Source organism: Artemia franciscana, unplaced genomic scaffold (assembly GCF_032884065.1).
Source record: "Artemia franciscana unplaced genomic scaffold, ASM3288406v1 Scaffold_601, whole genome shotgun sequence".
NCBI lineage: Eukaryota > Metazoa > Arthropoda > Branchiopoda > Anostraca > Artemiidae > Artemia > Artemia franciscana.
The window spans coordinates 353,725-367,932 of record NW_027066312.1 but is presented as its reverse complement, the minus strand read 5'-3'; the positions used below and the strand labels follow the sequence as shown (position 1 = coordinate 367,932).

The 14,208-nt window shown below is 34.0% G+C and overlaps 1 protein-coding gene across 2 annotated transcripts in view; it reads right to left on the bottom strand.

Moving 5' to 3' along the window:
• LOC136043442 (probable E3 ubiquitin-protein ligase HERC4) overlaps positions 1 to 14,208 on the bottom strand; it is a 96,664-nt gene that overhangs the window by 64,977 nt on the left and 17,479 nt on the right. For both annotated transcript variants that reach the window (XM_065728358.1, XM_065728359.1), the window contains 2 exons: positions 11,495 to 11,605; positions 6,725 to 6,847 (listed from right to left, as the gene is read on the bottom strand). In XM_065728358.1, coding sequence (XP_065584430.1) covers positions 6,725 to 6,847; positions 11,495 to 11,605 — 234 coding nt within the window. The remainder of the gene's footprint in view (positions 1 to 6,724; positions 6,848 to 11,494; positions 11,606 to 14,208) is intronic.

The following is a 14,208-nucleotide window of genomic DNA, read 5'->3' as shown; positions in this document are numbered from 1 at the left end:
TATTTGCTAGTAGCCCGGATAAAGGTGCCCCCATGGGTAATCCATTTTTTTGTTGATAAAAAGAATCGCGAAATTGAAAATACATAGAAAACTTATTACAAATTTTAACAAGAGTCATTAAAACTTCACAATCAATTCCTGTCGCTGAAGTCTCGATCAAGTGGTAATTTTCTTCTATTTTGTTTTCTTCTTCACTCATTAGTAATGATTTGGGAATAAAACAGGTGGTTCGAGAATCAATTGAAATTAATCTCAAAATCAATAAAAATATTTCTTTGAACAGGGACTTGGGGGAATACTCACTAAATTCTTTATACTCAAATTTAATTAAAAATGATCTAACAAAATATTTTACTAAACCAATTTATAATAGTACTGAACCAACTACGAAAAGGCCTTTGAGACAGGCTGCTAAACAAGCAAGATTAGCTTTAAGAAATTGCATCTAATCATTTTATTCTCTTTAGTTTGAATGAGTTTATATTTCTTCATTTCATTCTTTTCGCCAGTCCTGGTTGAACTTCGCTGAAGTAAGGATGCTAGGGCTATATTTTTAAAAAAAAATTGTTTTAATAAGTGTTTTTATATTCAGTTTTAATTCTCACAATTTGATGTAAGTTCTTTTATATATATATATAGTATTGTATTGTGCTGAAGACGGCCCTTGGACATAGGGCCGAAATATCTACATAAATAATTTCCATTGTCTTGAAAAAACTTTCCCTATTGTTTCTACGTTGTATTTGTTTGTTATGGAAAGGCAGTGTGGTCTTCGTCGCTATTTTCGTCTAGCTTATGGGGAGCAGTTGACCTATGATATCTTTTATTTTATTAGTCTAGGTAAAAAACATGCTAATATTATCAATCAACAAAAATTTTTAGAATCCTGTAGAAAGGAAAACCTTATTCCCAAGTCTTTAAGATATAAATTACATTTAAATACCCGAAAAGAAGCGCAATTTGCCCATACACTACAGTTAAAAACCCTAGTCCATATTATTAAGGACAAAAAACAGAAACGACATATTATTTCTTCAGAGAGAAAATCGTTGGAAACTTTTTTGCTGGAAAACCTGTCCACCGTTGATTTTGCTCAAGTTGTTAGATTAGAAAGGAATTTGTTTAGCCACGATTTTCGCTTGTCCAAGGAACGCCTCTATAAAAAATTAGAGGGCTTACGAAATGAATCTTCGATGAGAAACCGTATTTATTCTCCAAGATTCACTCCTGGGCCTGCTATCGTTAACCTCTCTTCTAAAACATTGGAACCCCAGGAAATCGAAACACTAGAAAAGGGTCCAAAATTTTCTTTTCTACCGAAACAGGTTCCTGTGGCAGATATAGTTTCCTCTCTAGAGTCCGCTTTGCATAAACACTATCCTTCTGTCTCTAACCCGGATGAAGTTAGATCAGGTCTAATAAATATCCTCTATAATAGCCAAAAAAAGTTTAAGCCTCCTACTAATTCCACACCGGAAAATCTGCATGACATAAAAATACTATCTAATCTCCGAAAAGATCCTTCTATTATAATAACTAAAGCAGACAAAAGCAATTCACTTGTTGTCATGAATACAACAGACTATGACAACAAAATTTTCTCGCATTTAAATGACACAATTACATATCAAACAATAACTCATGATCCTACTGATCAGTTCACTAATAATATTATAAATGAATTAAAGCAGCTAAAACAAAATGGTAAAATCACCCCACAACTATACAATAAATTTTTTCCCCGTGGCAGTTTCTGTCCTAAACTCTACGGTTTACCAAAAATACATAAACAGGGTATTCCCTTAAGACCTATTGTGGCTTGTACTAAAGCTCCCGCTGCCAATATTGGAAAATGGCTTTGTGCAGCTTTCAAACCTTTATTGTATTCTCAAAATTCCTATATTCATAACTCGGCAGATTTGATTAAAAAACTTAGCAACACAAGTATTTCAGAAAACACAATAGTTAGTAGTTTCGACATTGTTTCCATGTACACAAATATAGATGTAACTATTTCAGAGGAATTATTAAAAAACAAAATAGAAGAAAATTACCACTTGATCGAGACTTCAGCGACAGGAATTGATTGTGAAGTTTTAATGACTCTTGTTAAAATTTGTAATAAGTTTTCTATGTATTTTCAATTTCGCGATTCTTTTTATCAACAAAAAAATGGATTACCCATGGGGGCACCTTTATCCGGGCTACTAGCAAATATTTACGTCGAGAATCTTGAGAATTGGGCATTGAATTCTTATTTTCTAAAACATGTCTATTGGGGTCGTTATATGGATGACGTAATTTCACTTTGGAATTATGGGGAAGCTGAACTTCGGGGCTTCTTAGATCATCTTAACACTTATGACCGAAATTTGCAGTTCACCCTTGAAGTTGAAATTGAAAATAAACTACCGTTTTTAGATGTATTAATTATTCGTAAAGCTGATGAACTGGATTTTACTATATATCGAAAGCCAACACAAAACAATAGATATCTTCACTTTAATTCAAATCACCCCCCACAAGTTAAAAGAGCAGTTGTAATTTCCCTCATTGATCGTGCCCTAAATATTTGCTCCCATTCATATATAAATGCAGAAATAAATTTTATCAGAGATATTCTTTTTGGTAATGGATACCCCATTCCTTTTGTAAATAAAATAATTAGCCGTAGAATAAAAAGACATTCTTGTAAAATCGAAGAAGATACTTCACAATGTGAGGCTATTGATAAGCCCTCAAATATTGTCTATCTTCCGTATATCCCAAAGATTACAACAAAATTAAAAAATATTTGCACAAAAAATAATCTGTACGTAGTTTTTACTAATAATTTTAAAATCATCAATTTCTTAAATTCGGGTAAAGATAAGACCCCAGTTACTCGCCAAAGAGGGGTCTATCAAATACCCTGTGATTGCGGAAAATACTATGTCGGCAGGACCCATCAGAATCTAGACAAAAGGTTACATCAGCATAAAAATGACATAGACAAGGCCTTAATTTCAAATGGTTCCAACAATTCCTTTGATTCTGCTCTAGGTTGGCATATTTTTAATAATCCGTCCCACATGATACTTTTTGAAAACTCTTCACTCATTAGTAATGATTTGGGAATAAAACAGGTGGTTCGAGAATCAATTGAAATTAATCTCAAAATCAATAAAAATATTTCTTTGAACAGGGACTTGGGGGAATACTCACTAAATTCTTTATACTCAAATTTAATTAAAAATGATCTAACAAAATATTTTACTAAACCAATTTATAATAGTACTGAACCAACTACGAAAAGGCCTTTGAGACAGGCTGCTAAACAAGCAAGATTAGCTTTAAGAAATTGCATCTAATCATTTTATTCTCTTTAGTTTGAATGAGTTTATATTTCTTCATTTCATTCTTTTCGCCAGTCCTGGTTGAACTTCGCTGAAGTAAGGATGCTAGGGCTATATTTTTAAAAAAAAATTGTTTTAATAAGTGTTTTTATATTCAGTTTTAATTCTCACAATTTGATGTAAGTTCTTTTATATATATATATAGTATTGTATTGTGCTGAAGACGGCCCTTGGACATAGGGCCGAAATATCTACATAAATAATTTCCATTGTCTTGAAAAAACTTTCCCTATTGTTTCTACGTTGTATTTGTTTGTTATGGAAAGGCAGTGTGGTCTTCGTCGCTATTTTCGTCTAGCTTATGGGGAGCAGTTGACCTATGATATCTTTTATTTTATTAGTCTAGGTAAAAAACATGCTAATATTATCAATCAACAAAAATTTTTAGAATCCTGTAGAAAGGAAAACCTTATTCCCAAGTCTTTAAGATATAAATTACATTTAAATACCCGAAAAGAAGCGCAATTTGCCCATACACTACAGTTAAAAACCCTAGTCCATATTATTAAGGACAAAAAACAGAAACGACATATTATTTCTTCAGAGAGAAAATCGTTGGAAACTTTTTTGCTGGAAAACCTGTCCACCGTTGATTTTGCTCAAGTTGTTAGATTAGAAAGGAATTTGTTTAGCCACGATTTTCGCTTGTCCAAGGAACGCCTCTATAAAAAATTAGAGGGCTTACGAAATGAATCTTCGATGAGAAACCGTATTTATTCTCCAAGATTCACTCCTGGGCCTGCTATCGTTAACCTCTCTTCTAAAACATTGGAACCCCAGGAAATCGAAACACTAGAAAAGGGTCCAAAATTTTCTTTTCTACCGAAACAGGTTCCTGTGGCAGATATAGTTTCCTCTCTAGAGTCCGCTTTGCATAAACACTATCCTTCTGTCTCTAACCCGGATGAAGTTAGATCAGGTCTAATAAATATCCTCTATAATAGCCAAAAAAAGTTTAAGCCTCCTACTAATTCCACACCGGAAAATCTGCATGACATAAAAATACTATCTAATCTCCGAAAAGATCCTTCTATTATAATAACTAAAGCAGACAAAAGCAATTCACTTGTTGTCATGAATACAACAGACTATGACAACAAAATTTTCTCGCATTTAAATGACACAATTACATATCAAACAATAACTCATGATCCTACTGATCAGTTCACTAATAATATTATAAATGAATTAAAGCAGCTAAAACAAAATGGTAAAATCACCCCACAACTATACAATAAATTTTTTCCCCGTGGTAGTTTCTGTCCTAAACTCTACGGTTTACCAAAAATACATAAACAGGGTATTCCCTTAAGACCTATTGTGGCTTGTACTAAAGCTCCCGCTGCCAATATTGGAAAATGGCTTTGTGCAGCTTTCAAACCTTTATTGTATTCTCAAAATTCCTATATTCATAACTCGGCAGATTTGATTAAAAAACTTAGCAACACAAGTATTTCAGAAAACACAATAGTTAGTAGTTTCGACATTGTTTCCATGTACACAAATATAGATGTAACTATTTCAGAGGAATTATTAAAAAACAAAATAGAAGAAAATTACCACTTGATCGAGACTTCAGCGACAGGAATTGATTGTGAAGTTTTAATGACTCTTGTTAAAATTTGTAATAAGTTTTCTATGTATTTTCAATTTCGCGATTCTTTTTATCAACAAAAAAATGGATTACCCATGGGGGCACCTTTATCCGGGCTACTAGCAAATATTTACGTCGAGAATCTTGAGAATTGGGCATTGAATTCTTATTTTCTAAAACATGTCTATTGGGGTCGTTATATGGATGACGTAATTTCACTTTGGAATTATGGGGAAGCTGAACTTCGGGGCTTCTTAGATCATCTTAACACTTATGACCGAAATTTGCAGTTCACCCTTGAAGTTGAAATTGAAAATAAACTACCGTTTTTAGATGTATTAATTATTCGTAAAGCTGATGAACTGGATTTTACTATATATCGAAAGCCAACACAAAACAATAGATATCTTCACTTTAATTCAAATCACCCCCCACAAGTTAAAAGAGCAGTTGTAATTTCCCTCATTGATCGTGCCCTAAATATTTGCTCCCATTCATATATAAATGCAGAAATAAATTTTATCAGAGATATTCTTTTTGGTAATGGATACCCCATTCCTTTTGTAAATAAAATAATTAGCCGTAGAATAAAAAGACATTCTTGTAAAATCGAAGAAGATACTTCACAATGTGAGGCTATTGATAAGCCCTCAAATATTGTCTATCTTCCGTATATCCCAAAGATTACAACAAAATTAAAAAATATTTGCACAAAAAATAATCTGTACGTAGTTTTTACTAATAATTTTAAAATCATCAATTTCTTAAATTCGGGTAAAGATAAGACCCCAGTTACTCGCCAAAGAGGGGTCTATCAAATACCCTGTGATTGCGGAAAATACTATGTCGGCAGGACCCATCAGAATCTAGACAAAAGGTTACATCAGCATAAAAATGACATAGACAAGGCCTTAATTTCAAATGGTTCCAACAATTCCTTTGATTCTGCTCTAGGTTGGCATATTTTTAATAATCCGTCCCACATGATACTTTTTGAAAACTCTTCACTCATTAGTAATGATTTGGGAATAAAACAGGTGGTTCGAGAATCAATTGAAATTAATCTCAAAATCAATAAAAATATTTCTTTGAACAGGGACTTGGGGGAATACTCACTAAATTCTTTATACTCAAATTTAATTAAAAATGATCTAACAAAATATTTTACTAAACCAATTTATAATAGTACTGAACCAACTACGAAAAGGCCTTTGAGACAGGCTGCTAAACAAGCAAGATTAGCTTTAAGAAATTGCATCTAATCATTTTATTCTCTTTAGTTTGAATGAGTTTATATTTCTTCATTTCATTCTTTTCGCCAGTCCTGGTTGAACTTCGCTGAAGTAAGGATGCTAGGGCTATATTTTTAAAAAAAAATTGTTTTAATAAGTGTTTTTATATTCAGTTTTAATTCTCACAATTTGATGTAAGTTCTTTTATATATATATATAGTATTGTATTGTGCTGAATACGGCCCTTGGACATAGGGCCGAAATATCTACATAAATAATTTCCATTGTCTTGAAAAAACTTTCCCTATTGTTTCTACGTTGTATTTGTTTGTTATGGAAAGGCAGTGTGGTCTTCGTCGCTATTTTTACCCAGGTGTAAATACGACATAATTTACTTTACAGCTCATTTAAGTTCCTCAACAGAACATAATTATAAAGATCGAAATCCAAGCAAGTGAGTTGAAATACAAATTATAACTCGAAAAAGCATGCTTGCAACTTACCTAGTTGTCCGGAGGCATCCCATCCCCAGCTGAAAATTTGTCCCCACTCACCGAGAGCTAAAGAATGGGCAAAGCCAGCTGCAGCTTTGACAATCTTTTGGTGGTGCAAGTTGTCAACAGGCTCTGGAATAAATACTGAATTCTTATGAAGCAGAAACACGAAAGAAAAACAAAAAAAAATGTAGAAAGTTGCAATATTTTTTCAAACTGAAAGATAGCCTTTTGGCAATTGATTAAAATAACTATTAGCGAAGCGTCGATATATGCTAATAGAATCATTAATTAGGGGAAGGTCTTATTTCAAGAATATCTCAATTGCAAAAAAAAAAAATAAAATGTTACCTAGCAACTGTCACAAAAACAAATACTCATTACTAGTTTATAAACATTGTTTCCTTATTTTTGGGTCAATAGTGGTCATATAAAAGATACTTGAGTCCATATTTGGGACGAAAGGTTTCTTTTTGCAAAAAGAATGCAATAATTGATCGCTTACGAACCTAATTTGATTCGGTAGTAATAAAAGTTTTATTTTAACGTATTTAAAACAAACATTAATAAGTAAACATAATTAAAAAAAAAATAATGAAACAGAAAGCAAGAGACCCAAATTTGTTATTCATCCTGTAAATTTGAATACATCAAACTTCAAAACTTTGTCTTGGAGTAGTTCAACATAAAATACTGCAGCTCGCATTTTACATTTTATTTTCTGATGCAAAACGGGGCCTCAGGGCATAACTGATGTTAAAGGATTCGGGTAAAACAGATGATTTTGCGACAAGCCTACAGCTAACATAAGTATCACAGGCGAAATAGGTAAAACAGGCGAACATACGTATCTAATGATACTTATATCATTAGAATAATTTATTACAGATCAATCCTTTCACCAAGCCATAATTGTGACGTTCATTAGCATTTATCTTAGAGAACAATCTGAACTTGCATAAAAATGTAGGAAAATGTTCTGGATGTCTCATGTTTGGTTCATGTTAAAAAACGAAGTTTGAAAAACAAAATCAAATGCAGAGCAAATTTTCTGAATAAATTTTCTGGATCGATAAACCTGAATCTCTAAACGATGGGAATAAAGTTGAATCTCAGCTACTGGATGATAAGGAAAACTATCGTCTTGCGTTGGATAAAACATTGAAACCGTAAGGCTGGAAAATATTTTTTTTTTTTTATGCGTCTCCAAAACGCTCTTCATGTAACATTCTAACACTTTTTCTTGTTTTTCCTTTATTGCTCGAAAGCTTCTAGTTTTGGCGGAGTTTCTAATGTCAGCATGAAAGCTTTACAGATTTTAGTTTAAATCAGTGGTTCTCAACCTTTTTTTCCCCATGGACCCCTTTTCCCCTCTTTTTATCTTGGTGGACCCCTTCATAGCTATTGGACATAAGAACAATTGTATATTCTTCACTAATATAAATTTTAAGGTTTTAATTATCAAACAAATTGCATATGATTAAGCTTTATTTTTAAATGAAAACTAGCTTAATACAAATAAAACATTCTAATATAATAATAATTATTATTATTATTATTACTATTATTGTGATAATAACCACAATATTACAAGTTTCTACAAGTTTCTTTGATTGGTAAGCAACTAAAGCTCATGGAGATTAGAGCTCATCAGGAAGTTTAATTCACTCCAACATTATTTACGTAAATTGGATAAAAAAAAAAGCAGTTGAAATTAAGTGTATGATTTAAAAAAAAGGAAAAGGCATGTTTATTCAATGAGATCCCTGTGGTTGATGCTTCTCGACAAGTTTGTTTATATTTGGTTCTATTGATGTTAATGATAGTTTATCACCCCTTTTCACAATGTCAAGTCTATTGCAAGCTATTGATAAAATTTGAGAAACACGACTAAATCCCGCTTCAACAAGATAAGATGTAGGAAAAGCAATCACGTAGAACTATGTTTTATCCCAGAGCAAAGGGTACTTTGTAGCAACATCATTTGTTTTCCATATATTGTACTTTCCATCTTTGAATTTTGTACATATTATTTCATCACTTTGTAATTCGATGAGGGGCTCTTGCATAGATAATTCTATTGGGCAACATTAACTTCGAAAGGAATTGAAACCCAAATCGGTATATCCATTCCGAGTAGGTCACTAAACTGATTCAAAATAATGTAAATTACAGTAGAAATTGAATTCTTAAAAATAAAGAGCATTCTGAGTTGGTTTTCTTCATGGACCCCCAACATATCATTGTGGGCCCCCAATTTGTTGTATTTTGCCTGTGGACTCCCGAAAATATTACATGGACCCCTAGGGTCCATGTGGACCCCGGTTGAGAACCACTGGTTTAAATAAACTAAACAAAGATCAAAAGTTGGAGTAATCCAAGGTAAACTAGCCAAGAAGCATCATCTGGTCTCTTTCTTCGAAGAAAAAATAATCTCAAGCGTCAGTTTGTTTTGCGTTTCCAAAAACAGAACGACATAAACTTGAACACCAGTTTTTTTCTTTTAATCATAGGTAATATGCGTTGAACTTTAAACCAAATTTTGAAAAGTCCACAACAGGGTTTAATGCAAAATGTAATTAAAAAAAAAGAAAGAAAAGAGCTAAGAGCTCATAAGGCACTTGTGACAAGGTCGGAAGAGCCAAGAGCTCATATGGTATGAGCTCTGGCAAAATTCTAAGAATCAATAGATTGCTTTAAAAGGAAAATCAGAGGCTTAATGCCGGTCGGGATTTAAATAAGAGCTCTGAGTCACCAGGTCCGTCTAAATATCAAAATTCATTAAGATCCGAACACCCACTCGAAAGTTAAAAATGCCTTAATTTTTCTTCTCCCTTCAGCCCCCCCCCAGATGGTCAAATCGGGGAAAACGACTTAATCAAGTCAATTTGTGCAGCTCCCTGACAAGCCTGCTAATCTTCATCACCCTAGCACGTCCGGAAGCACCAAACTTATCAAAGCACTGACCCCACCCCTTAACTCTCCCAGAGAGAGCGGATCCATTCTGGTTACGTCAATCACGTATCTACGATACTTATAAGCGTTTTCCGAGATTTCCAGTTTCCCACTCCAACTCCCTCCAATGTCAACAGATCTGGTAGGGATTTGAAATAAGAGCTCTGAGACATGAGTTCCTTCTAAATATCAAATTTCATTAAGGTCCGGTCACCCGTTCTTAAGTTAAAATACCTCAATTTTTCTAATTTTTCCAAATTAACAACCCCCAGCTCCCCTAAAGAGAACGGATCCGTTCCAATTATGTCAATCACGTATCAATAACTTGTGCTTATTCTTCCCATCAAGTTTCATCCCGATCTCTCCACTCTAAGCGTTTTCCAAGATTTCCGGTTTCCCCCTCCAGCTCCCCCCCCAATGTCACCGGATCTGGTTGGGATTTAAAATAAGAGTTCTAAAGCACAAGATCCTTCTAAAGATCAAATTTCATTACGATCTGATCAGCCATTTGTAAGTTACAGATCCATCATTGTTTCTAATTTTTCCGAATTACCCCCCCCCCCCCAACTCCGCAGAAGACATTGGATCTGATCCAGTTATTTCCGTCACATATCTTGGACTTGTGCTTATTCTTCCCACCAAGTTTCATCCTGATCTCTCCACTTTAAGCATTTTCCCTGATTTCCGGTCCCCCCCCCAATGAAACTGGATCCGGTCGGGATTTGAAATAAGAGATTTGAGTTACAAGGTCCTTCTGAATATGAAATTTCTAAAGAACGATCACTCCTTCGTAAATTAAAAATACCTCATTTTTTTCCAATTTTTAAGAATTAACCCCCCCCCCAACTCCCCCAAAGAGATCAGATCCATTCGGGTTATGTCAATCACGTATCTAGGACTTGTGCTTATTTTTCCCACCAAGTTTAATCCCGATCCCTACACTCTAAGCGTTTTCCAAGATTTTAGGTCCCCCCCCCCCAATGTTACCGAATCCGGTCAGGATTTGAAAAAGAGCTCTGAGACACGATATCCTTCCAAACAGCAAATTTCATTAAGATCCGATCACTCCTTCGTAAGTTAAAAATACCTCATTTTTCAGAATTAACCCTCACCCACCCCAACTCCGCCAAAGAGAGCGGATCCGTCCTGTTATATCAATCATGTATCTAGGACTTGTGATTATTTTTCCCACTAAGTTTCATCCCGATCCCTCCACTCAAAGCGTTTTCCAAGATTTTAGGTCTCCCCCCCCCAACTCCCCGTAATGTCACCGGATCCAGTTGGGATTTAAAATATGAGCTCTGAGACACGATACACTTCCAAAGATTAAATTTCATTATGATCCGACCACCCGTTCGTAAGTTAAAAATACCTCATTTTTTCTAATTTTCCCGATTTAACCGTCCCCCCACTTCCACGCCAGATTGTCGAGTCGGGGAAAAGACAATTTCAAATTTAATCTGGTCTGGTTCCTGATAAGCCGGCCAACTTTCATCGAACTAGCTTACCTGGAAGTGCCTTTAGTAGCAAAACCGGGACAAACAGACCGACAGAATTTGCGATCGCTATGTCACTTGGTAGATACCAAGTGTCATAAAAAAACAGACGAGAAAAATTTGCTACAAAGTTTTTATTTTATGCCTGTCTCTGACACAATCTTCAGGTACCATTCTAATACTTTTCTTGTTTTTCCTTTATTGCTCAATAGCTTTTGGTTTCGGGGAAGTTCCTTACCAGCAGGAAGTCTTTATAAATTTTAGCTTAAATAAATTAAACAAATCAAAACTTGGAGTAATCCAAGGTAAACTAGCCAAGTTACATCACCTGGTCTCTTTCTTGCCTTGTTTTGACCAAGCTGACCATAATCGTTAGACCCACATGACCAGATCTGACCATCCGATAACACCATAAGTGTATGATTTTCGCCACAGACGACTAGAACAAAATTAAATCTTTAGAGCAATTTACCAAGTGCATGTATATAATTAATGTTTTCTACATAGCATTTGAACTCTTACAGATTCTACAGAATGGAATCCAAAAAATACTCCACACAGAATATTCTGTGAGAGCATCCTTTTTTTAAATAGTAAATTGCCAGATTTGTTCTACAATTTTATTAATTTATTCATACTTTACCACCATTATCCTATCTCTATTTATAAAAAGGAACATTTCATAGATGGTTTCTGTCCAACTATAAGAGTAGGCTTCTCAATTTGATATACTCTTACTAACAACTGGAATTCACTTAAATTAGACCAAAGAAGTTGGTCTAATCAAATTTTCAAAGAAGTTGAAATATTTTTTAACACAATTTTGAAAAAGCTTCTGATACCTCGAATTCTCCTTCTCTCTTTCTTTTCTATTAAATTAAAAATACATGTTTTTTTTAACTGCAGGTAAGGAGCGACATTAAAACTTAAAACGAACAGAAATTGTTCCACATATGAAAAAGGTTGTCCCCTCCTCAACGCCTTGCTCTTTATGCTAAAGTTTGAGTCTTTGTCACAGTTCTACTTTTTAAAATCCAAAATTTTGATCCGATGGCTTTAGGGGAAAATGAGCGTGGGAGGGGGTCTAGGTGTCCTTCATTTTTTTGGTCACTTAAAAAGGGCACTAAAACTTTTAATTTCAGTTAGAATGAGCCCTCTCGTGACATTCTAGGACCACTGGGTCGATACGATCACCCCTGGAAAAGAAACAAAAAAAAAACAACAAATAAACACGCATCCGTGATTTACCATATGGCAAAAAATACAAAATTCCACATTTTTTAGATAGGAGCTTGAAACTTCTACAGTACGGTTCTCTGATACGCTGAATCGTTAAGATTCTATGACTTTTAGGGGGTGTTTCCCCCTATTTTCTAAAAATAAGGCAAATTTTCTCAGGCTCGTAACTTTTGATGGGTTTCATCAAGACTAAACTTGATGAAACTTGCTATATTTGCACATGGTCCAAATTAGCAATTTCATTTGTAGTTAGGTTCACATTGAATTTTACATCGTTCAAAATTGTGTACTTCCATTGCTTTAATCAACAGCTGTATATTCCATGACTCCTGTTATTACTCTTAGAAAAAATCATGAGAGATTTCCATAATTACCCCACAATAGCTTTATTTTTATTTTTTATCAACTACAGTATTTTTTATGGTAACTGAAATTATCAAACTTGGCCAATAAATTGGAGTACCATACAAATGCAGTTTCTACATGAACATCTTCGCGGGGCTAAGGTTACCAAGAAAGCCTATGTATCTTTTTCCTCTTTTGGCACTGATAAGGAGGGAGAATCAGGGATTTCGGAGAGGGGCGATTTATAACACTAAATATTCCCCCCCACCTGTACAAAAATGAGTATGTTCATCATTTGTGTCAAATCTATATTTTAAGCTGTAATTCCATTTGGAATGAATCTAAATTTTTTCTCTATTTCATGATCTCATCTATTTCTTTGCAACTGTGTTCCCTGTAGCCTAAACTCTATTAATAAAAATTGCTACCGCACAGGAACAGTTTTGATAAATTACAAAAAAAAATAATAATCAATAAGATTGAGAATTTCATTAAACCCATCTATAAAAAAGACAATTAATTCAACATACAACTGAAAATATTTGAAACTCATCGTTCAATTAATAAATGACATCAATATTATTTTTCATTGCCAGAAAAGAAATTGATAAATGATTCGGTAACAGCAAATACTTATAGAAAAGATCAATTATTCGACAAGTCAGCTCTGGCCCAACAAATAAACATACTTCTATCCCATTAGAATACAAGGCTTACAGCCTTCTCAAACAACTGAACCTAAGGACGACAATAACTAAGGCTAGCATTAATGATACTAATAATGCTTTCATATTTCCACTTTCATCAGAAAGTAAGGCCTAGTAATTAGCCAAGAGGTCAATGCGTAGGAGAGGGGGGGAAATGTAAAAGTGACAAAAATAGATTAATTATATGAAAATATAAGGAACTATATAGATCATTTGAAAAGCTTGAGATTTTAGGGAGATGGGAGGAGCTTACAGCCTGGAGGCCCACTAGCTCTTATGTCGCACCTGAGTAAGGTGAATATTAAAAAGAATTGGCAAAATTTATTGCTTTATATACTCTAGGTTGACAAAATGAATTATAATTTAACACTAGTAAACATTAAGGTCACAATGACTGACGAGGAAGACAAACAAATCAGAAGATTAAGTACCTATGTTTTTCTTAACTTAGCTTAGACATCAAGTAAAAAATGTTCTAGGCTGATAAACAGTCTTTTACCATCTAGAACGCCAGTAAAATTAGATAAGAAATGCAAATTTAATAGTAGAAATGCATTAGTTTAATTGTGAATATAAAAAAATTATATGAAGACTGGTTAAAATTCTAAAGTTGCAAACTCTCCTATACAGGAAGAAAATCGGGATAAAAGCATGAAACAAAAAAATGACTGTCGTCTTCCCCCTCCTTTGGCCAGCCAATGCAAGGAGCCAACATTTAAAGCTGAATCTCTCCCGGTATTGGAGGAAGTAA